Source organism: Eubalaena glacialis, chromosome 3, assembly GCF_028564815.1.
Source record: "Eubalaena glacialis isolate mEubGla1 chromosome 3, mEubGla1.1.hap2.+ XY, whole genome shotgun sequence".
NCBI classification, from domain to species: Eukaryota; Metazoa; Chordata; class Mammalia; order Artiodactyla; family Balaenidae; genus Eubalaena; species Eubalaena glacialis.
The window spans coordinates 39,715,959-39,740,966 of NC_083718.1; the positions used below are offsets into that span (position 1 = coordinate 39,715,959).

At 46.2% G+C, this 25,008-nt stretch overlaps 1 protein-coding gene across 2 annotated transcripts; it reads right to left on the bottom strand.

Annotated features, from left to right (window-relative positions):
- Positions 1-1,251: 1,251 nt before the first annotated feature.
- CD34 (CD34 molecule) lies at positions 1,252-23,734 on the bottom strand. Of its 2 annotated transcripts, none has more exons than XM_061187488.1 (8): positions 23,570-23,732; positions 13,729-13,911; positions 12,842-13,095; positions 11,739-11,819; positions 4,194-4,344; positions 3,907-3,959; positions 3,422-3,586; positions 1,252-2,718 (listed from the first exon to the last, which is right to left on the bottom strand). In XM_061187488.1, exons 1-8 carry the CDS (start codon positions 23,646-23,648, stop codon positions 2,533-2,535), a joined length of 1,152 nt encoding a protein of 383 aa, XP_061043471.1. In that variant the 5' UTR covers positions 23,649-23,732; the 3' UTR covers positions 1,252-2,532. The 2 variants fall into 2 exon arrangements, with proteins under 2 accessions (XP_061043471.1, XP_061043472.1); XM_061187489.1 differs by lacking the exon at positions 1,252-2,718 and adding an exon at positions 2,729-2,871 and having other exon boundaries at positions 23,570-23,734.
- Positions 23,735-25,008: the final 1,274 nt, after the last annotated feature.

The following is a 25,008-nucleotide window of genomic DNA, read 5'->3' on the forward strand; positions in this document are numbered from 1 at the left end:
AAGCAATGAGTCCTTCAGGGCAAGCTGTCCAGCATCAAAAAGAACCAGTCGCCACCCCACCCTACCCCCTAAAGACACACATACACACACACACACACACACAAACACACACACACACACACAACCCTCGCTTCCTCCCAAAGCCTACACACTCTGACAAACTCGGGGCAATATACTATTACAGGTTGCTGGGCCTGAGGCTGAAGGCGTTTCAAAGACCCAGCTGCCTTTTCTCCTCCTCCCTTGTTTCCTGGGAGTCTGTACCCTGTACCACCAGCCTGACCTGGCCAGACTCTCCTCCCGTCCCTCTCACGGCCGGATGTGTGACCAGACAGAGGCCAACCTGACTTCTCCTTCTGATTACCATCTTCCCTTTCTCCAACCCCCAGCCATCACCTTCTAGGGAAACCTCAAGATTTCCTCCCTTTGCCTCCCCTGAGTCCTGGGGAGGAACCTCTGGTTAGAGCAGTTGGAGAAAGGAAAGGGGGAAATGGGGGTAGGGCTGCTGAGGGAAAAGGTCTGGCTTTGGCCAGATAAGAATCGAAGGATCCTTTGTTTGGCCCCAACTGCTGCCACCACTGTTGACACACTTAGGAGTGTTTCCTGAAGCTCCTGATTGTCCAACAGCTCTCCCTCCCCCACTTCCTATGGTAGGGGCTGGGGGTGGGGCGTCTGGGCTCTGGGGGTAGGGGGGCTTACAGATGGTTTTGCAGTTAGGTTGCTGTCTTAATGCAGAGGTGGAAAGCATCCCATCCAGGAGTTGGCAGCCAGATCTCTAGAGAGAAGTTCCCATACTGTCCTTCACTGTTCTGCCCCCAGCTGGGGATGGGGATAGTGTGACTATAATAGAGGGTGCACAGGCCCTGGCTCCTTCTCTTTGTTTGGCATCTTTTGCATATGGTGACCAAAATGTGCCTCTATCTCAGAAAGGTGTTCATGAAGGGTACAGCTCCTAAGTCCTCAGCACCCTCCATCCTGAAGACCCCGCTGCATTCTGCCTGCTTTTCTTTCCGCGACTAGAAACATCAGCTTCCCTGAGAGCATCCCTGTCTCTCCCCAGAGAGGGGAGTAGTTAGTAGGCTTAGACAACAAGCAGCATCCTGGTTGGTACCTGTGTCCCCTGAGCTGGTCCCACCTCTTCCCTGGCTAGCCCCTCCCTACCGGGTCCCTGCGTAGTCTGGCCAGGTCTCATGGGGAGACCGCTGCTCTGGTCTTCAGGCACACCCGGCTGGGACAGAACCACAGAACAGATATGTTTCAGTATCACTTTAATTACAGTATTTACACACATAATTTTTTATTCAGGAAAAAAAAAAAATCCACCCCATCTTCCTATCTCTGGAAAGTTCTATTTCCAACCGTCATTGAAACCAGGATCCCTTTTCACCCCTCTGGAAAAAAACAGAAACAAAAACAGGACCTGGGTCACTCACAGAAAAGGTGGCTGGTGGTGAGGGTCCTCTGGAGATGTGCTGGGGCCCTGACCACATGGTTTGCAGAGCAGTAAAAGGATTAAGGGTTGGGAAGGCAGAGACAGAAAGGAAGTCTGCTGGGAGGCTGAGGCCACAGCTCAACCCAGGAGTCAGGGAGAGGAGGGAGGAAGCCGTTGAGACAGAGGTTAAGGTCAGAACCTAGCCTCAGCGCAAGAGTCTTCCTCAGAAGCACACAGGTCAAGAGGCACGGCTCAGAGATCTGGTCCCACGGTCCTGTCCACTCTGAGCCACAGGGAGAAACAGCACCCCAAGCAGAAGCTCTGCGTGGCCCCGCAGAGATGAGGGCCAAGCTATGTGCCCTCACCCATTAGTGCCCATGTGTGTGCCCATTTATGAACATGTGTGTCCATGCACCCCAAACACACAGACACAGGACATTGTTCTAAAACTTGGGGGGGTGGGAGGGGGGAGGGGCCTGTGGAGCTCAGGGAACTTGGAGAGCAAGAGGGGAGCTGGTGACGGAATCCACAGTGCCTTAGAGGGGGAATGAGGGAGATGGTTTAAGACAACATGATTTTCTGTCTATATCATTACAAAGGAGCAGGTGAAAGGGGTTGCTTTTGGTTTCCCTAAAGTAGAGAAAGAAAATATAACGAAGAAAGAGTAAAAGGCAAAGTCTCCTGGGAGGAAATTACAGCCCAGAAAAGCCTGTGCTTTCCCCTGGGAGTTCCTATAATGAGGCAGAGAGGAGGGGGAGGGAAGGGGACCTTGTGTGGAAGCTGCAAGACCATCAACCCCCCCAGGGAGTTTCTCTGGACCTTGGCTTTCCCTATCACACCTTTACGCAGAGCAGCCCAGAGGCTGGGTGCAGGGAGCTGAATGTGGAAAGGGCAGGAGCTACCTGTCTCTCCCCAAGGTGGCGAGAACCCCTTGGCCTGGAACAGGGCAGGGTCCCAGGAACGGCCTCCGAGGGGGTGTGCAGTGGGAAAGGGTGGAGGGTGAGGGAGGCTCCTCCAGTAGGGAGACAGCACGTGCTCAGGTGCAGGGAGGGGCTCCTTCCCCAGACTTTGCCCAGTCTCGCCCCGCCCGCTCGCCCCCGTCACAGTTCGGTATCAGCCACCACGTGTTGTCTCGCTGAATGGCCGTTTCTGGAGGTGGCCTGGCCGGTGCCGTTCTCCTGAGCCCCTTGATTCACACTGGCCTTTCCCTGAGCCTCAGGGGAGGCCCCAGGGCCTGAGCTATAGCCCTGGCCTCCACCGTTCTCCGTGTAATAAGGGTCTTCACCCTAGATGGTGTATAAATAAAGGAGCATTATCTCGTAAGCAGGGCAGCAGGAAGGGGGATGGGAGGAAGAGGAAGGAAGTAGGAGGGGAAGATGGAGGTTGCAGCTGCATGTGCAGACTCCTGTCTTCCTGAAGAGCGATCAGGGTTCCAGCTCCTAGAGGAGAAAGGACAGAGGAGAGGCACCACACCGTGCCACGGCAGTTCAAGAGCCAGCTCCCGCCAGAAACTAGGCAGTCCCCAGGGTGCAATAACCTCCCCAGAGGAGGTAAAGGGCCAGAGGCCAAAAGTCAAACCCTGGCCTTGTCCTCTCTCATCCAGAACACGTCAAGAGTAGATTTTCTTTCCATGTGTCCCCTTGTGAGCCACTTGGTGCCCGTGGGCTTTTAACATGCTTGCAAATAAGTGGCTGATTTAGCAGCCTGTTCTGGTTTGTACCCAGCTAAACTATCCCAGGGAAAATAATAAATAGATGACACGAACCACCTGCTACCACAGGGACCAGGGCCCCAGTCAGTGCCCCCTCCCCAATCTGCTATATATTGTTTTGACTTGTCCATGGATACAGTAATGTGCATACACGCATATTCCCGTGTGAGGGCACAGAAGTGCCTTTTCTGGTATTTCTCCTCCCCCACCATGACATTCATGGACCTCCCCAGGAGACCTAGCTTCCCATTTTCTTTGCCCTGGACCCTAGAACTGACCAGCCTTTCTCCTGTGGGGCTCCAACTGCGGCGGTTCATCAGGAAATAGCCCGTGGTGCCCAAGACAGCCAGCAGGATCCCCGAGGTGACCAGTGCAATCAAGGTCTTTCGAGAATAGCTCTGGTGGCTCCCGACATCTTGTTCAGTGAAGCCTTGGATGCCCAGCTTGAAGAGAAGAGACAGAAAAGAGAGCCTGTCATTTGTGGAACATGGGTTCTAGACAAGGGGCCCAGTCCATGCTAGACCCTGTATGTGACTCAACAGTGAATAAACCCAAGAAGACATGGACCTCAGGGATTTTCTAAACAGGACTTAAGACTGGAATCTCTTAATTAAGCTGCACTGTAAAATTTTGTTTCAAACATAGAAGGGAAAGGACTATTGGAGAAGGGTGGAGAGGTAGGAAGGGCAGGTCTGGAGAAGATAATTACTTTCTCCCCTGCTCCAGTGAATTCCCCTGAGACCCCTCATCTCAGAGAGCTTACCTCTTTCAGGTCAGACTGGTGCTTTTTCAGAAGTTGGAGCTTGCTGGAAAGTTCTAGAATTAGAAACAGAGGTTGTTGGATCTAGAAGCTGGAACAGCTCATTCTGTACTATTCTAGAAGATGCTCTGATGGTGAGGGTATATCTCGGGAGGGTCTTTCCCAAAGTCAGCATAGCCCTGCTCCCTAGCACCTGTGCTCTCTGAGTGAAGATGCCTGATTTCTACCCAGGATTCCTCTAACCTCAGCCCCTCTCCCTCCCTAGACTTCAAGACAGATGTGCCCCTTACCTGTTCTGTTGGCCAAGACCAGCAGCAGGCAGTGAGGCCTCACCTCAGACTGGGCCAGGAGCAAGGAGCACACCCCCGCCCTGGCCTCAGCCTGCTCCTTCCCACATAGGACTCGGGTCAGTTCCTCTCCGTTGTCCTTCTTAAACTCCTCCTGGGACGACAGAGAAAAATGGTGAGAAGGAGATGAGGTTACTAGTATACTCTGAACTACATCCGGAGTCTCAGGCAATAATTCTGATTAAAGTCACACTATTACCCTGAAAACAAGAAGAATCCTTTTTTTCTAAAATTCCAACTGAAGAAAAAAATCTTGCAAACTTCTTATGTGCAAAAACACAATAAGATAAAAACTCCAAAATCTTGCAGGACCAAAAGGTGGTCTTAGGTGGCACTGCAAGATGCCAGAGAATGAATTTAGGAAACATCATCTTACTGAAGGATTGCCCATGTAAACATATACTATTCAAATTAAATTCAAAAGAAATTACCAATAACAGAAAATATTAATAATGCAATACTAATGAAGAGAAAATCCTCTGTTTCAAGGTTACAATAGCCCCAAATATTGAAGGAAAAGCTAAGGGAGGTGAGGAATAGAGAACAAATTTATGACTATAGACGCAACGGGATCCTGGGTCCCTTCCCTCTTACTCTCCAAGGGGTCTCACAAAGAGCACGGCTCAAACTCAAGTGGTGTTCTTGTCTAGTCTTCCATTCCCCTTTCCCATTAGAAACATGGAACCCAGTTTTACATGAGGGTGACAGATTGCTCCAGGTTGCTGACATAGGACTCAGGCACTCAGACTCAGAAGACAAACTCTGATTATTCTTCAACAGTTGAGTCCCAGAAAAGGGATGAATTGGAATCACTGACTGTGTCCCTCCAGCACCCTGTGCTCAGACCTCCAGGATTTATTCCAATAGCCTTCCAAAGGGAGTGGCCTCCCCTGCACAGAAAAGGAATTAAAACCAAGACTTTCTCCTCTGTCCAGATGGCAGATGGCAGGGGAGGAAATGCCTGAACGGCTCTGACAGCTTTCCTGTTAGGGGAAAACTGCTGGGGCGTGTGAGGGGCATCAGAACTGAGCCTCCGTGGAGAAGAAAGCTTCCTGTTTGTGGAGCAGGACTGTTCCTCAGGGCAAGGCCAGAGGGCCCTCCCAGCTTGGAAAGCAGCCTGGGTATTTTCCTACTGCTATGGCCCAAGGCAGGAAAACCCAGGCTCCTTTGCTCCTGCACAAGACAAGGTCAAGATTGGCCTCACGTCCAGCTTTCTCCTGCCAGCTGGAATTCAAGGCTTTGGGGAGGCCAGAGAGCAGGGCTACCTAACCTCCAGATCACAGAGAGAAGAATCCAACGGTAGCCTCAGAAGGTCCCCAAGAGCCAAGGTTACAGAGAAATGAATTCTCAGGCCACGGCTGCTTCCCCCTCAGGAAAAGGATAGATGATGCAGGTGTCCAAGGAAGTCCTTGGATAGAGGCTCTTCACAACAGCATTTGCTGTGGGGAGTCTGGGCACCACATTTGATGTGACCAGTAGTCTTCTTCCTCTCTGGGCTCCTGTCCCTTTGGAGAGCCTTGCCTTGCCTCTCCGTGAGCACCTCACCCTCCCCAGCACCGCGCCTTCTGGATGAGGAGGAGGGAAAATCCTGCCTGGATGATTCTGGGCTTCTGAAGTGTCTCTGGTTGAAATGTGTCTTGTTACTGAGAGAGGCAGAGGGACAGGGCTCCTGCATAATCTAAACAAGCCGAACAAGGCGGCACCTCCTCAGTCTGCTGAGTCCTAGGAAGCTATTCCTCAACCAGATTCAGCTGTTCTGACAGTGATCAGGACCCGAATATGAGACACTGTGTGAAACCCTCTGCGCGTGTGTCAGGTATGGGGGCGGGGGGCCGGGGGGGACAGGTGTGGCAATGAATTCCACATGGTCAGAGCTCTCACTGTATATGCATGGCCATGAAGATAAATGATGCTTCCTATGTCTCAGGCCCTATTTTAAGTGCTTTATGCATGGTGACTCATTTAGGCCTCACACAACCCTACAAGATGGATACTATTATTCTCCCCATTTTATAGATGAAGAAACTGAGGCACAAAGAGACTAAGAGGTAACAGAGCTAGTTACATGGTAAGAACCCTAAGAAAGGCACAGACAACTGCTATGGACATTCAAAGGAGGGTGAGCATACATCTGGTTTGGGGTTATCAGAAGCATCCTGAAATAGGTCTTGAAGAATGGGTAGCATGTATGCAGGAGAAGCTGGCAGGAAAGGGCCTTGGGAGTGGGGGTAGCACCACGAGGAAGCCCAGGAGTGTGTGAGCCTGCGACCTTCACAACCCTGGTTGCAATGAAGAACATGGCTTTCCCCCTTGGATTCCCATCCTTCAAGACTCAATTCCATCTCACCTCCTCAGTGAAGCCAGTCCTATCTTCCATTAGACTGGGTATCAGCCCCTGTTCTGCTATTAACTAGATTCTTTGCAAGTCATGGAACTCATCTGAGTGTCAGGCTCCTCAGCTGAAGACTCAGTAGGGGTGGTGACTGAAGAGCTGCTGTATGAAGAGTGCCTGGCAAGGTGCTTGGAACCAAATGGGCACTGGATAAATGGCAGCTGTTACTATTACTATTAATAATAGCAATACCTCATAGACTATATTGTCCACACTTCGATGTTTAATCACATTCTGCCTTACTGCTACTGTCATTTCTCTGTGACTAGACTATAAGACTTCTTAGTGGGGGGAGTGGGTGTACATTACATAATTTTGAACCCGGACTGCACGAAGCATAACACTAAACAAACAAGAACTCAGTGAATTGTTGTTCGTCTTAACATCCCAAGTGGTTTGGCTTCTACACAGGGTCCCTCCACCCCTTGTTTAGCTTCTTGGACTCAATTCAAGGGAATTGAGTGGCCAGCCTCCCTCCCACTCTGGAATCCAACAGCATCAGTGAATTGTGTTTGGGCCTGGAGAGGAGCAGGTGGATCCTGAACAAAGCACAATGCTCCTCCGGATGCTTGAAATAAACATCTTCCCCCAAGGGAGGCTGTGGGCAGACATCATGGGAGAGTGGGCAGGAGGAAGCCACAGCCTCAGCATTTTGCTCATGGGAATCAGATTGGTGGACCCCTAACTACATCTGCTTGCACATGTTACTTTGTAAAAATAATAATCATAATAAAACCACCTAACCTTTCTAGAGTAGCATTCTCAAACTTTGCAAAGACTCTTAACATGTTAAAGAAGCACATTAAGTATTGGAGCTGGGAGAGAGAGGGACAGGTATTTTTCTAAATGAACGTTAAGATATTTCCCAATGTTAAGATTCTAGGCTAAATCGCCTCTCTCTGTCCCTCCCACCCTCTCTTTCAATAAATTTATTGACTGTGGTGTGAGTTTGACAATGCAGCTAAAACACCTATTTTCATATACAGGCTGGAGTAATTAAAGGACCTGTTACAAGTCACACAAATGGGCAGCTGACCAAAAGTTAGGCTGTCCCAGATCTCAGGCTCTTTCCAGAAGACACACTGTCTTCATCAGTCCTCCATCTGTAAGTTATTTTTTCTGCATGGAAACTGACCTTTAGTGTTGGGGCAGAGGGCAAGGAAGGCGAGGGCTGCGGATATTATCTGGAGGCCGGAGGCAGCCTGCCTCCAATGAAGTAAATGTGACAGAACAAGGGTGATGTGAGCTAGCGGAGAAAATACAACTTCTGCATATAAACATACGTGTTTCTGAAGAAAGGTAGTTTTGAAAAACAAACTGGAGGGCAAAGGACTTGAATAGAGATTTCTCCTAAGAAGATATACAAATGGTTAGTGAGCACATGAAAGGATGCTCAACATCATTAATCGTTAGGAAATGCCAATCAAACACACGTCATGCCCATTAAGATGGCTACTATCAAAAAAGCAGAAAATAACAAGTATTGGTGAGCATGTGGAGAAACTGGAACTCTTGTGCCCTGTTGCTGGGAAAATAAAATGGTGTAGCTATTGTGGAAAACAGTATGGCGATTCCTCAAAATTTTAAAAATAGAGCTACCATATGATTCAGCAATTCCATTTCTGGGTATATACCCAAAAGAAATGAAATAAGAGTGTTGAAGAGATATTTGAACAAAGCAGCATTATTAACAATAATAATGTTATTGCTCATAGCAGCATTATTACCAATAGCCAAAAGGTGGAAGCAACCCAAGTGTCCATAGGTGAATGAATGGATAAACAAAATGGGGTATGAACATACAATGGAATATTACTCAGCCTTAAAAAAGAAGAAAATTCTGACACATGCTACAACATGGATGAACCTTGAGGACATTAGGCTAAGTGATATAAGGCAGTCACAAAAAGATAAATACTATATGATTTTACTCATATGAGGTACCTAGAGTAGTCAAATTCATAGAGACAGAAAGTAGAATCATGGTTTCCAGGGGCTGGGAGCAGGGGGGAATGGGGAGTTGTTTAATGGGTGGAGAGTTTCAGTTCTGGAAGATGAAAAGAGTTCTGAAGATTGATTGTACAACAATGTGAATGTACTTAACACTACTGAACTGTACACTTAAAATGGTAAATTTTTATATTATGTGTATTTTACCACCATTAAAACGATTCCTTGGTAGATTCCCCTGGACCAATAGCTATAGCATAAGAGAATAAAGTAATCTCACAGTTTGGAAATTATGTGGGAAACCACAACCACAAAAACTAAATTAACCTGATATTGCAGTGGAGAGAATGAAAGTCAGATATAGGGTGGCATGTTCTGCTAATGAAGATTCTGAGATGTGGTAACAGGTGCTTGACAAGAGTGTGGGATTACCTTCCTTCCCTCTGGCTGAAATAGGTGATTTCTGCCTAGAGGTGACGGATGAGGAGCAAAAGGAGAGTAGTTGGGATAGAAATGTCTACAGAATGCATGTACAGAAGACAGGCCTAAATAATCCCCATAGCAAGAGCTAACAGGTTGGATACTCACTATGTACCAGTGCAAAATGAGTGTCTGGATAGCTGAGAACAATGCATGCATACTTCTGTTATGGGAATATACTAGATGGAAGAGCATGACAACATTACATAAGTACTCAAGGATGTGATGTTAGAGGAACCCATGTCTTTCATGCTTCTCATTAGGCCTGAGTTTCCCTCGATTAGAACCAGTGTGGTAAGGCTCTCTGACACCGAAGGTACAAATGCAACCTAAGGAAAATTAGGAGACACTACACCACTTTGGAACAGATTGATTATCAGACAAGCATGCAGTAGGACTCAAGGAAAAGGAATCTGGGACACAATCAGGAGCTGTGGCCAAAAATTCTGGAACAAGGATTGCTGACTGAGGAAAATTACCTTGGGAGGCAATGCTCCTTGGGGGCTGGGGAAGAGGAACCCTCAGGAAGACAGGGGTATCAACGGTGGTGGAAGGAAAAGGAAAACAATAGCACTACACAGGTGCTGCCATAGAGTTGATTCATCATGGGCAGTGCAGAAGCCTTCTTTAGGATATTGGAGGAATTGCTATCTTTTCACATCCCTACTTGCAGATCCTCTCCAAATTGAGTAGAGTGCAGACCTTAGCTGTGGCACAGAATAGAGTAGACAGTAAAGACCTCAGAGAGAAAGAGACTGCAGCACAGAAAGAGGAGTTATTTCTGGAGTAGCAGTAAGTTTCTGGCACTTGTCTTGTACAATTACCCTCATTAAATGTGAACTTTGAAGAGCAGTGGACAGACATTTAGAATGAATCCTCTGCAGTTAGCTCTAAATCGTTCATACAAAGAATTAGCATTCTGGCACAGACCACTGTGATGCACAAGAAAATAAGTGCTCAACCAAGATGATACAAAAAGAAAGAGAGAGAGAAGATGGTCATTTTTCTTGGCTATAATTAGCAAAGTGTTGGGCAAAAAATTTTTTTAAATGACTAGCGTTGAAAATCAGCGTCAGAAACACACAGAATGTTACTTGTACGTTGTATATTCATGCTTAACTATTTTGCAGATTGCACTTAGTTATTCCATTGTGTGAACCTATGTCTTCAAAATTTGTGTTGTTTTTTAAAATTGTAAGTTAAATAATTTTCTTAGGTATTATTCTAAAAGACCTGTGAGTCACAATGACCCAACTGATAATCATGAATAAGATACCAATAGTCAGAGTGGACAAAATAAGTAACTTAATGCCCTCTACAGACTACGGTATTTGCTCAGGCTCTTTCCAATCTATGAATGTCACACATCATATATATGGTCCCCTTAAATGGATTCCCATCTTGTAAGAAAAGGTTTTTTTTTTTTCTATGAGTAAATACCATTCTTCCTGTCATCTTATCCTTCATCCAGGAAATTGTTACTGTCAGGAAATTGGATTTACTGAAACAAAGCAAGGAGGTCTGCTATCATCATTAAAAATTAACACCATGCTGTACAGTTTACCAATGCAATAAGACATGAAACTGAAAGAAGAGGCATAACTACTAAAAAGAAGGAGAAAAGCAACATGTTATGAGAAATAACACAATAGCTTATGTTAAAAATGAAAAATAATCAGCTAAAAAGCTCCTGGAATTAATAAACAAGTTAAAGAAAATGACTAGACCCAAGATGTTCAAAACTCAATGAACTTTCCAATATACCAGAAAAATCAATTGGAATATATCATGGAAAATCTATATTATAAATAAATCTTAAGAAATCCATAAAACCTAAGGAAAAAACATTTTAAAAACTAAAAACAGAAGATACTGAACAATACCAAAGAAAACCAGAAAAAAATAGAGGGATTTTAGAGCAGTTCCAATTAAAATTTTAATGGTTTTGTGGTTTTTTGGAATCTTGAATAGGTGTTTCTAAAGTTTTTCTAAAAGAATAGATGAAAAATGTCTTACATTTTTATAGTGTAATAAGCAAAAACCTGCTTGGCTGGATATTAAAAGTGCTGTAATATAAAAGTATAATAATTTAAAAATTTAAAACAGGCAAAAAAAAAAAGACAAACTAAACAAATAAAATCTCTCTGAAGAATATGCCCTAGGACATATAAAAACTTAATACAAACTAAAGGAAGCATTCCAATCAATAAAGGAGAGGATCATGCAATAAATAATGCTAGGGGAAATGGTTATATGGAGAATGCAGCATTTACAGCAAAGAAATTCTTTGTATATTAAAGAGTTATATGAAAATAATAATAAATAAATTGATATTTTAGGTGACTAGTTTATATTTCATGAAGAACTTTCTTAACATAAAAGCAAACTTAAATCTGACTATATATATATGTGTGTGTATATATATATATAAAATGTACAGTAGAGGAGGGAAAACGTAAATTTAAATAAAATTGTCTTTGCCTTCTTTGTCCACCAGATGGGGCCTCTCATTCCTTAAATCCAAAGCTCAGTATTCAAAGTAGCCTGTCCATGTTAAACTCCCCCCACCCCCTCCCAAGTCAGTCAGTCCAAGACTTGCCTTCAGGACATTCAGAAGGAATTTTGGGAAAAGAGGGACAGGTAAGGAATTGGGGGCTTTGACTTACACAGCTGGAGGTCTCATTTAGCTCCAGGCAGATACCTTGGGTCAATTTCACTTCTTTGACTCTGGAACATTTTATTTCTCCCTGTATTAAAACAAAAACAAAGTAAATAAGCCAGCATCTTTGCCCCTCATTTCTTCCCCACCTCTTTTCTGGTTTGATTTCTGTGAGATACTTTTTAAAGAGGCTTTAAAGAAAGGAAATTTAAACATTTTGTTAGGAGACTAGAAATTTATGTCACATTCTTCTTTCACCTCACTTCCTAACTCATCAGATAATCAAAACTTTTGTTACTAGCCTGGGCTTGCAGGCAAGCAGCTATTTGTGACCTTGGTAAACATTAGCTTGGATGGCGAAGAAATGGAAGAGGGGAGGATCTTTTCCCCTTTGAGCTGTTTTCCCTCCAGTGAATTACACACTTGCAGGGAAACAGATCATGAGGTGGCCAGGCAGATCCTGGTGACACTCATTTTCCTCCTGGTCCCTTAGGACTTTCTATTCTGGCTCCTTTAAAAACAGAAATCAGGCAGGTCCCCCATGCCTGCCCCCAGGCTCCATGCCCTCACATTTTCTACTCTTCCTGCTGAAAGCTGTTGATAGCCACAGGTCCCAAGGCTGAGAAAGGCAGGTTGAGCTCAACATCCCTGGTCTGCCTAGTTCCTCACTGCCTCTCTACTCCTGGCATACCACCAAACCCTCTTGCATACAGGAAATGGTATTTGCCCTAAACATTTTGGGAAAAGCAGCGCCATTAAGTAGAAGATGGTTTCCAAATATGTCCAAAGGCGAGTGGTACCCTAGTCAAAGATTAGACCAAGAGGTACTGGAAAGAACCACAGAGAATTAGATGGATTTCTGAGAATCCTCTTTACTCTTTACTTCCTAGAAATATAGTACCCACGGCACAGATCAGCCTTGCTACCCAACTCTACCCCTCTCCTCCCTTTTCTATCCCTTCCAGCAATATTTATGCTGCACATTTTTCATGCTAACTCCTATATGACCCAAATTCATTGGTTGGGATAAGCAGAGGTTAAGGGGAAGAGAGAGCTTGCATACATATGAAGTGAGGGGGCAATCTGTCATTTTCGGCCTGATTCACCCACCTTGATGGTACTTGGGATAGGAGAAAATGATGTATAGGGGTTAGTAGGAGATGTCACAGGGCTGGTACTATTGTATGGGGAATCTGAAATATTTCCAGGTAACATGCTGGGCTGCAAGGTCATCTCTGAAGTTGTAAAGTTGATGGGGGTAGAAGACACTGTGGTGGCTAAAGAGGTCTGTGACTGGACAGAAGAGTTCATGGTTCCAGGGACTGGGGTGATCCCAGAGGTAGATGTGAAATTGACTGTAGGCTCTGGAATTGACCAAAACAGAAGTGTGAATATATGCACATTGGCATAAACACACACACACACACACACATACACAAACACATCTCAGTTCATTGACATAGGCACGAACTTCAACCCAGAAAAGGGAATTTGGGGAGTTAAGAGTTACTTCATGTCTTAACCCTTACCAACTCATTTCCAGCCAGCTGTTGGAACCATAGCTATAATCATAGAATGTATTAGAGATGCCCTCAGGACTCTGAAACTGAACTGGAAACTGGTCCACCCTAGAGATGTTACAGACCCCCAGTTTGAACCTGTACACAGTCTGCTTCACTTAGAAGAGATCAGAGATCTCTACAGAGTCCTCATCAGATCCTTATTTTATCACTAAGCTGAACTCAAACAGTACAAGGAGCATTACAAATCAGGATCAGCAGCCAAGGCGCTGACTTGAGAAAGCTGTCACTACAGGAAGAACTGTTCTAGCACTTACTTCAGGGTACCCTAAGCATGATACTCAAGCCACTATTAAAAAGGGCTTGTATGTTTCCATCTGTGGTGGGAAATAGAGGGTGGGGGTATTTGCAAATATCCTAATGCTTTACCCAAGTGCCAGCAGCATCCTCCTGGGGCCTAAGACAAACACTCTTTACCTGAGATGGCTGCTGTGTTCCCATTGCTGTCCTGAGAGACAGCATAGAGGCTGATGTTTCCAAAAGTACTTGATACTGTGCTTTCCTGGTTGGGTATAGTTGTAGGGACAGTTGAAGATATTCCTGGGGTAGATGACTTTGTGGCAGTAGTAGTCAAGCTCTCTGTATTTGTGAACCCAGAGGCTACAGAGAAACAAAGAAGAAATATCAGAACCCAAATCATCCTGGAGCCTCATGGCATCACCTGATTTAATTTCTTGACTTTAGGTAGAATCCATCTAGAACATCCCCTGCCACCCCTGGCAACAGAGCAGAACAAGGATATCCTCCTGGACATGTGACTAATTTCTCATTAGATTTCTCCTAAGGAAAGAGAGAAGGAAAAGTTTGCATGCACCAAGCATCTAGTATAGTATTATTTATAGGAGGGAAAAGTTGCAAGCAACTAAATGAATTACAATAGGACAGATGTTATATGCACTTAACATACCATAATCATTGCAAATAAAAAAATATAAAAACTATAGCAGCATGAGAATATGAGGCAATGCTCATAACATGCTAAGTAAAATATTAAAATTTCAAATTACACCTGAATAAATATTGCCAAGATCTGAAATGTGGGAAAAGATGTGCTTCTATTTACTTTTTAATGTATCCTTCTCTTCAGCCAATATACTAACTCCTGGAATAATCACCAGATTGACACCATCTCTATGTAATCCTTTAAAAATCTTCTATCATCCCTAGATTCCCCCATTCCCCAAATCCTTTCATTCTTTCCTTTTATTGAGGAACTGCAGCTAGCAACCCCAAGATTTCTTTCAGGAAGCTCCGACCTAGGAATCTAGCTGATGGACTAGAGAGCATAAGGCTTGGTTTCTCAACAAACGTCCTGGGAACAGAGAACTTAGTCCTGGCTCTGTCAATAACTCTGTACTTTAATGTGTGTGTGTCTCAGTTTACTAATTTTTAAAGTGAGGGTCTTCCCTTACAGGGATTATTGGGAAAATCAGTGAGATAACAAATGTTAAATTGCTATAGTATAACGTTCCTGGAACTAGTTATTCTCTGAAAATTTTCCTGCAGGTTATTACCCTTCCATGTTTCCTGTGGTACCCAGCAGTGCCATCCTTAGACCCAGGAAGGAGAAGCTACCTGTCTGGACCCTGCACTTTAGAGCCTACACTCTGTTCCTCTTCCTGCCCTCCCTGTCCCCAAGCTACGAGGAGTCCATGGGGCCAACAGAGGTGTACCCTCTCTTCTGGATCACGTGTTGGGACCAGAAGTCCTAGAACTTCTTGCCCCAATGGCTCTTTGCTCACTTGAGGACCTGCATGGGCCTCTTCTCTCAGTCCATCCTTCCAAGGGTGAACTGCAGCACCAGGGTGTGTGCCTCCAAGGCCCAAGGGTGGCCAATGGGTGGCTGTTTGCAGGGAGAAGGGTTAGAGCTTAAGATCTAACCCCACCTTGTAGGTGGGGTGTCCCTTGCCTGCATGCAAGATCCCTTACAGTATGGACCAGAGCCATGAGTAAGAAGAAGAGAGGAGGGTAGGCAAGGGCCGAGGACCACCTCTTCCTGCTAAGCCACATTGTGGCATTGAACTCCGAGGCTCTGAGAGTCCTAAATTCAAATCTGGCCTTCCAGGTGGCCATGAAGGTAAGTTTTTCAAGGTAAGAGGATAGAAGATATTTTATTTACCATATGGTTGGCCTGATTTATAACTTTGAAGTATTTAAACATATAATATGTGGGCCTCCATTGTATTCTTAGCTTGAGCCCTGTAAATATTAGGGGTAGACTTCGTATTCAGAGCTCATACCCGGCAGCAGCATCCTCAAGGAAAAGGCAACTGAGGGTCCCAGGCCACCCTAAAGCTTGTCTCTAACTTTTCTGATTGAAATCTAGGCCTGTATTTTACAGAAGTTTCTGGGTAATTAGCAGTGCAAAATGACACCTCTTCTTTTCCTCAGCATCAAGGTGGAAGTTAGGCATTAGTTTCAAGACAATGAACCTGAGGCCAAAAGTTTCCCCTAAAGGTGGTGGCAAGTCTCACTCTCCCTCATCTGCCTCTCTTTCCAGCCTGCTGCAGGTAGGTTGATACTCATGGTGAGTACAAAACTCGTATCTCAAAATTATAGGGCAAGTGAGCAGGAGGAACAAGTGATATTACTATCTCCGTTTTAGAGCTAAGAACCTGGATCACCAGGGTTTTGGCCAAGAGGGAAGGCCATCATTCATGCAGGGCAAGGAGCAATGGGGCCACTGAGGTTTAGCTGACTCTTGAGTAGAAGTAGCAAGAGGGTCAGGGAGTCCAAACTGCTAAGGATCGGATGCATCTTCCATATTTTGGAGAGAAAAGTATGGGCTCCTGTCTGGCTGGGATAGGGGGCAGTAGCGGGTGGGGAGTGGATTTATCAAAATAAAATAGATGGGGAAGCAGATCCACTCTTCTTTTGTCCTTAAATAAGTCCCTCTCAGCAATCTGACCCTAAGGTATGAGTTCAGTTCAGGGGGCAGGTGGTGGGAACATTTGGACACTGAATTGAAGGACCATCCTCTCAAGGTACCATTCCAAGGCACCACTGGAACTCCTCCTTGACATCACTCTTCCTGCCCACCCTTATTTCTTCTTCCCACCAATACATCAATTCTTGGGAATCCCATCTGGCCCAACCTGGCCCAGCCCTCTTCTCTCCCCAGAGAAAGCTGGGCCTGGCTGAGGTGATGTCATGCTTTTGAACCCCCTCTCCCAGGGCCTCCTTCACCCAGACAAACAGTTTTGAACTTTTCCAGATGTGAAGAGAGACCTGCTGCTAGCTCTGAGGACAGACATGCCTGTTCCAGATGAGTGAAGCAATCCTGGACCCAGGCCAGCTACTGAGCCACTAGGGTCAGGCTCCCGGCTGCGGCTGCCCCCTCCCACCCACCCCTCAGCCAAGAACTGAGGAACAGGTTGCAGGATCTGTCTGCAAATGGAAAGGGAACCCCAATCTCAGATTTATGTCCCTGAGCCCAGGGTGAGTGGGGAAGCCTCTGAGACCCTAGAGAAACAGGACAAAGAGGGAAGGCAGAAAGGCAAGGCTGAGCAATGGGGTACATATGAGCTGGTGTAGGGCAAGGGGACACCTTGGCAGAGCCCTGGGGGCCAATCCTGACCTACACTGCAGCACAGAGGCTGTCAGTAGAGACTGGAGTCTCTTGTTTTCACAGTCTCTAGGGCTCCCTTTCTCGTGCTCCCTTGAAGAGATGGGTCTTGGAGGAATGACATTTATAAGAATCAAGACTGACCACAGATTTGTTCTTATCCTATATTCCCCCCCACACCCATGGCATTAAACCATCCAATGCTGATCTTTCTTTATCTGAGCTTCTTATCCCTGACTCTGTATGGAAGTCATAGCAGCCTACCAGGCAGATCCAAGAGACAATCGATGAAACCTCTACCCCATTCCACTCTAGACTGGAATAACAGCCCTTACCCCCAACCCAACAGAGCACTATACTACAATTTAAATTTGAATGAAAGGCTATCTTCTGTTGTTTACTTCTCACTCTGTCTTTATTAACTGTGTCTCCCTAAGTACCCTATTTGCCCCTACCTACCCTACTTGATCTCAACCCATGAACTTGGGACAAAAGGAGACAAGGTATCAGGAAGTTAGCAAGATGAGGATTCCAAGAAGCCAAATAGTGGTCACAAAATTCATGTTGTAAAAGTCACGCATTTAACTTACACGTACTTATTTCAGAGGCAATTATTCTCGTTTTACACACAATTCTAACAAACTTGTTTATCTGATATCCTAGCTAAAGCTAAAAATTAGAAAGAGAAGCAAACAATAAGGAGAAGCAAATAATAAGGAGAAGCAACAGTTGAAAATGAATAAGCAGCAATAAATGAAAAACAGACATGAGTATCAAAAACCACACTAGTCTGGAACCATTTATGGTAGGAGTAAATGAAAATATACACCTTCATAGGCATTAACGATGCCACTGAGTTGCACCATATCTGAATTATTTTCATGATACATCTGAGTCTGAAGGCTAAAGCCCTTTTTTTCCTGATACACTAAGAAAGCAGAAACATATGTAATATGTTTTTAAAAGATTTCTACCTACAATTAGTAAATTAAAGATTCTTTTAGTCTTTAAAGGGGGTTTACAAATCCTCAGAGATCCAGAAAGTTCTGCTACCTAAATTACTAAATTCCTGTACTTTAGGAGAAGGTTTTTCCCCCTATATTTGGTCTTGTTTTTCACAGACCCTCTGAGTTTTAGTTTTTGCTGGTGCTGTTTTCTTATCTCCTAGCCAGTCAGCACCGTTCTGCCCATCCTTTCAAATTCTAGCACCTGGCCCAAGAGGAGTTTCTTGGAGGAGATCCTGGGTATCTTAGATGCAGTACTAGGAAGAAGGAACAAGCTGGCCTCTGCTGGGAGCCCACAGCCTGCGTTGATGGTTGATGAGAAGACAGGAGTGCCTCAAAACAAAGAGCTCGGGCTCTGTAATTGGACCTTGTTGAAAGGCTCCTCTACCAAGTTCTAGCTGCATGGCCTCGGGAAGATTCTTCACCTCTCTATACCTCACCTGTAAAATGGAGATAAAAATAGTCCCTACCTCCTTGTTGTTCGGAGGAATAAAGGAGATGGGGGGTGTAAAGCAGTTGCCTGTCTGGTAAATGCTCAAGAGACAGTGGTTATCTTTAGGACAGGTCCCTTTTTTCCTGCCTCTCAGAGACCTTAAGACACATATATCCATGACTTATCTGGCACAAGATCATATATGCTGTTTCCTGAGTATAGGTCTTGTCACCTCGGTTACATCATAGGTTTCCTGAGTGTCGGAACCATCTCTCATACTTGTCTGTATTACTCAGGACACTGAGCACAATCCTCTGAGTTCACAATAAGCACTTGGGTTGAATGGCAACTGCATCAGGAGTGTTCACACTGACCACCTCTATGTAGAACCGTGTCATTCAATGCTATATTTTAAGAGGGAATTTATTTAATTAAGGGAGTGCCCATGAGAGGACAACTAGAATTAGGAAAGTTCTAGAAACCAAGTCATATGGTTGAGGGCTTAGTGCTATTTCATCTGGATCAAGGGTTGGCAAGTATAGCTGGTGGACCAAATCCAACCCATGGGCTGTGTGTTGTTTGGCCAGTGAGCTAAGAATGGCTTCTACATGTTTAAAGTGTTGTAAAATAAAACAAAGTAGAGTATGCGTCAGAGACCACATATGGACTCCAGAGCCTAAAATATTTACTATCTGGCCCTTTACAGAAAAAATTTGCTGATTTTTGATACAGAAAGGAAGAATTTGGGGAGAGAGAATAAATACCTTTCTTCAAGATTCATTTCACTCATTCATTCATTCTTATTTTCCCGAAGCGCCACCAAACTCAGCACTGTGCAGAGCACAAGCTAAGAGAAGATACCTTTCTACTGCTAGGTGTTAGTGTCACTAGAATTTAAATAAATCCCTGTCCTCAAGGAGCTTATAATCTAGTGGAGCAGACGAGAAAGGTTGTTAAGGATTGTCATGAAGAAAGATCAGATTAATTCTGTGAGAGTTTAAGGAATAGAATTGCAGTTAATGATTAGAAGCTATATAAAGGCTAATTTCACTGCAGTACAAAAAAAAAGCTAATAATCATGGGATTTTTTTTTTTTTTTAATAGAATGAACTACTCTGGGAGATAGTGAGCCACCCATCTTTCCTGGGAGCATTCAGGAAGCATCCCTGCTATGGGTCTTGGTGGGTTTGGGTCATGTTGCACTAGATCAAAGAACTGGGCTGATGCCTTCCTACACTGCAGAGGCTAAGCTGAGGTGTGAGCATAAAAAAGTGTCTGTGGCCTGAGTGTTCCCAGGGGACTGAGACTCCCCTTTAATATTCAAATAGCATGTCTTGGCCGCCATCCACTTCCTGTGGAACCCCAATATCTTGAGCTTTCCCTGGGGGCCTACGTTTCTCCCAGTCACCTCTTCCTCCATTTTCCTAATTGCCACCAACCCCTGTTTCACAGCTCTGTGCCTCTCTGTCCTTAGGCTGCAGGAGTTCTTGTTCTACACTACTGCACCATGGGCTTGCCAAACACCCATTCCTTTATTCCCCCCCACCCCACCCCAGAGCACCACTAACAGTGTTACAAGGCCAGTGCATGTTTACTGAAGGTTTGAGATCATGGACGGAGATTACAGCACAGCCCAGAAGAGACAAAGGCATAATCTTGAAATCCTAGGCTAGACATTCCTATGCTAAACAGCTGGGCCACACCATAAGGAATTTTCCCAGCCAGGTCTTTTCCACCCTCCACTCACTACTGTTCCCTACTGCTTCGAGCACCTCCCCTCCTCTCTCTGTGCTCTCCTGGCCTCTGGAGTCCTTTAGCCTTTTGTCTCTAAGGCCCATCAAATACAAAGTTCTACTTTATCATGCTCAGCAATTCAGCCTCCTGTTTGCCACTGCACATCAAAGGTTTGTCCAGGGGTCTAGGTTTTTTCACCCAAAGACTCATTAAGGCATTTTCTTAAATAATGGAGCTGGCTACCTAGAGATGCTGCTCTGCTAAGAAGGTATCAGTGGTGGGTTCTTTGGGGGTTTTTTCCTCTTAAACCGGGAGCAAACTTCCCAATGAAGCCAGAGGCTTTTTCCTTTGTATTCCAAAGGGAAGTGATTCATTTCAGTGGGCTCCAGAGTGTAGGTCCTAGGAAGTACACCCTGGTATATATCCCTATTCATTTGTATCGCATTCTCCCAAGATGCATGCGTCTTTCTCCTTAGCAAAGTCTAGGGCCCTTGGGACTAAAAATCGTAGATACTGTGTTTTTATTTCTTAGCTGAGGAAGGAAGAGAATGTTCTCATTAGGGAAGTCAAAGCCCAGAAAAATATGGAAATTCTGCCCTGGCGACTCCAAGCATTTTCTTTTGGAGGGTGTGTTTTATTCTTTTTCCACACCTTCACATTTTCAGTTCCCCACACTCGGGGCCATTTAGTGACATCCGGCAAAGTCAATGGGAGAAGGAGGCCCAGGCACCCTGAGGGTGGAACTGGGTAACCATCCAGCTCTGAAAGTAAGCCCAGGCCCTCCTGCCCAGGATCTAAAGGAAATCAGGCAGTGAGACGGTAAGAAGTGGAATTTGTTGCTCCTTTTGATTTGTTTTTGTAAGACTCTGAGCCTGAGTTTATCTGTTGCAGTTTGGCACTTCTTGCTCTGAGCTTTTGGAGACAAAGACTCACAGAAGGAAGGAGATGAGAACTAGTGAATGAACAGGCCCAGGAGGTGGAGCCAAAGGGATAAGAAAAAGATGCCCAGGCTCGTTTTATCAGTCAAACAGGAATGTTGCCGAAGATTTGCATTTGCAAAGGCTATGCCAGCTGGGCTGGCCCTACAAGGGGGAGAACTGGGGACCACGGAATTAGTCAGAGGTCCCAAGGCTGCTCCTTCTTGGTCGCCATGTGGCAGAGAGTCAAAGGGTGGAGTCCTCTCCCCTCCGGAAAATATCTGATAAAATTCTTTTCCCTTTTCTTTTTTCCCCTCTTACACGTAGCCCCAGACAGGATATGGGTGTGGGGTCAGCAGACACGAAGGACCCAAAGGAAGAAGAGGAATGTGAAGGGGTGGGACTTGTAAGGGAAAGAGGAAGGACAGCCTTGGAGGGCTTGGAGGAAACAGATACCCTGGGCCTGACAAATGGGGTTCCCTGATTACCTGAAAGATTTCTCTTTCCAGCTGGTGGTGTGGCAGTGCTACCTGGTGGCCTCTCAACGCCCACCCTGACTCTGGTCACCACCCAGAGCCACCCCATCTCCAACAGAGAAAGTCCACTTTTGGTTGGCTGCTGTACCCAAGCCCAGGCCAAGTTCTCACAGGGACAGAAAAAAGACCTTCCCAGAACAAAGCTCTTTGTCAGGGTCAGTGAGGAGAAAACCAGAGAACCCTCTTCTGCCCTAAAGTTCACAGTAACAATAGCACAGAATTTCTGCAATGCTCCTTTGTTAGCATTTCAAGGTAGAGTCACTCACTCATTCCAGTCACCCCACAACATAATAGAAAATGACTCCTACTATTAAATAAAAACAAACCGTAGAAAGCTCTTGGGGAATGCATAAAGCTACACACTGGCCTTAGCAGTCTGGCAAGATTGAGCATAGGGACCCAGGCCCCACCGCTCATCCTCAAAGCGGAGACACTGAAATTCTCAGCATATCTGCCCAAGGTTTTGCAGAGGTTAAATCGCTCTCCCCGTCCCCACTGCTGCAGGCCAAGGCGAGACTGAGACTGGCCAGCTGAGGAAATAAGAAAAGGGTGGGCCTCACTCGGCCCAGGACCAGGTCATCATGAGCTGTGAAGCCAAAGGAGAGTGGAGCATCGGATAGGAATCTGAGCCGCTGGTCAACTCACCCCATTGTGAGGTGCAGCCAGCCTCCAGGGCAGTTCCCCATTCTAGGGCTTCAACGGACACCTTAGTGACAGCTTTTTCCCTGCCCTGAAGGGCATGTCTGGGGCTGCCAAACAGGTCAACCCAGAGCCTAACTTAGAGCCTTCTCCAGCCTGGAGTCTCTCTCCAACTGGGTGGACCCAAAGGGGGACAGCAGAGGAGACTGAGAGCAAAGAGGCCTAGCTGGCTGGCCCAGGTCCCTCTGGGGGGCCGTGGTGGGTGGCCTTTAGGATGCAATAAGAGTAGGGAATTGGGAGCCCTAGAGGCCTGGAAGCAGAATCTTGAGCCAAAGGGAGAATAACTTACAATGTTTAAATCCTTCTCAGTGCAATGAGATGAGATGGAGAGAATGTTATCCCCAAATGAAAGCAATTATGAATGAATATTTATTGAGTGCCTACTAATTTTTCTTTTTAACCAAAGTGAGAGCAAGAGCTTAAGAAGTCAGGGCGGACGTGGATAAGCAAAGGAGTGTCCACCAGTCTGCTGATCTGTCCACTAGTTTTAGAAATTGGAGAAGAAGGGCAGGGGAAGAAAACTCCAAAATGTAACAAGTTTGAGTTTGTGCCAGGGTGAGGGCTGCATGGGGAGAGGAAGGCAGGGCACAGAACAAACTCCATCTACCCTGTGCCTTCTCTCCAGTGGAATGGAGAAGAAGGTGTCAGAAGACGGAGTGTAACTTAGCTTTCTGGTCTTAAATGCAAGAATATTTTCACGGACTGTTCTTCATTCCAAACTCCCCATGTCACCTAACTCAGCCTGCCTCCTGGGCCTCTGGACATCGGACCTGGGGCCTCATCCCAGGTTGGCTTCGCTCCGGTGCCTTGAATGTCCAATTCTGGCTCCCCCTGTCCTAGTGGTCGGTGGGCACCAACGCTCTCTTCCCAGGAACCGCTCTCTTCCCAGAAACCGGCTCAGGCCGCAGCTTTCTGAATCAACCATCAGTCACGAAACTTTCCTGCTTCTCTCCTCCCCTCTCTCCTGGTTCTGGCTCCAACTCTGCACTCTGCACCTTTGGCAACGCGAAAGGACACTGGCATCTTCAAAGAGCTTTACTTTAGAGACAACTCGAGAGAGCCTCATTGACTCTGGGAAGCCTCCGGCGCGCCCTCCGGTTTACACCTGGGCTAGTTCACGCTCACAGTGTGGTTGCCTTCCCGGCGCGTCCAACCCCCACCCATTCCCAGCTGAGGCACCAGTCCCCATGGGGCTCGGTTCAAGCGGCCCCGGTCCCACCAAGCCAGGAGCAGCCGTGGGCGTGGGGGCGTGGGGTGGGGCAGGGGTCCCTTCGCTCCGCCTAACTCGGCTCTGCGCGCTCTGCCTCCGGGAGAGCGTCGACCCTCCCCGCCACCAAGTCGGCCGGGCCGGGCGCGCGGCCCATACTCACGCAGCAAACTCAGCAAGCAGAGTGCGGTCCAGCCGCGCTGCATCCCGCGCCCCGCGCGCGCGCCCCTGCGGACGAGCATCCTTCCCGCGCCGCTCCCGAAGAGATGCACAGAGCCCGAGACGCTGCTTGGCTAGGCCCGGACGCGCAGCTCCCGCCCCTCCGCCCGAACGTGGGGTGGGCGAAACTTGCTTTTTCCCCTCCCCTCCCTTTTTAGTCCTGGCACGGCCAACCCCTCTCCTTGGCTGCCACTAACGTGAGCTTCCCGCTTGGTCCCAAAGGCGGAGGACGTTAGGAGGGAGGCTGGGGTTGCCGCTGTCGAGGCCAAAAAAGGTTTTGTGAGGACCCCAGACGTCTTGTTCAACTTTATATAGAGGCCCCATCTTCTTAAAGCTCGACTTCACTTAACTTTAACCCCTTTGTGTCAGCCTTGCCGGTGCCCAGGGCAGGGGGCAAGTTTCCTCTGATTTTTTTTTTCCATTTCCTTTCCTTTTTGTTTTTCTTTAGGTTTTAAGCTGAGAACAATCTTGCAGATGAAATCTACCAGTAAGGACCTGAGTTTACAAGTGTGAGCATTTTGCTAATCAGGTAAAATTTAGCACCTGTCAAATCTGAGGCATTTAGTGATACTCTACCAGAGACTATGCTGTGTGTTAATGATGCAGAAAGCCTGAGCAGGACATATAAATGACAGTAATTATTCACTTTCTTTTCATTATTTTTCTTACAAGATCTGTTTATTTTAATTTGGAGGGTTATTTCCTGTGACCATCCCTATTTTCCCACATAGTTTTATCCTAACTGTCACCATCATCATAAAGACAAAGGACTCCCCCTAGCACCTGGGATGCCTTCTCTCCAGTCCTGGGGCTGAGACTCTAGGGGCTTCATCCTGCTCTCTTATCAGAAAAAAAGACTTCCCCTGGCTCCACCCTCTTCTACCTAATTGATCCTGGAGCTGTGTATTCCTCACGAGTTGTTCTGGATGTTGGTAAACTGAATTACAGAAACTTTGAACTGGGCAGTCAGCCTAGTCAAGGACTGGATTGGAGAGATGGATACTGGAAGAAAGAGGAGTCAGGAGGAGCAGATGACGGCACCGGGAGGGGGTAAGAGAAGGCACAGTCTTGGAGACTATGCCCTGAGTTCCTGAGTGGGATCACATGATTACAAATACCCAGTCCAGTCTCTTCCATGATGTCTGCTCCACAGAGCCGAAAGGGAGAGAGAGGAAAGCCCAGCACTGCTCTTTTCTGATTTACTTCTCTGCAGACCCCCTAGCATTATGAAAGTAGAAGGGTGTCCAGGTCTGAAGCAACCCGAAACTCCCATTCTGATCATGTTGCCTAACTTTCCTTTACAGAGGAAACAAAGCCTTTCATCACATGATGAAACCAAAGGCTTCTGATGCAGATTTGGTAGAACATGGTGGTATGGTATGT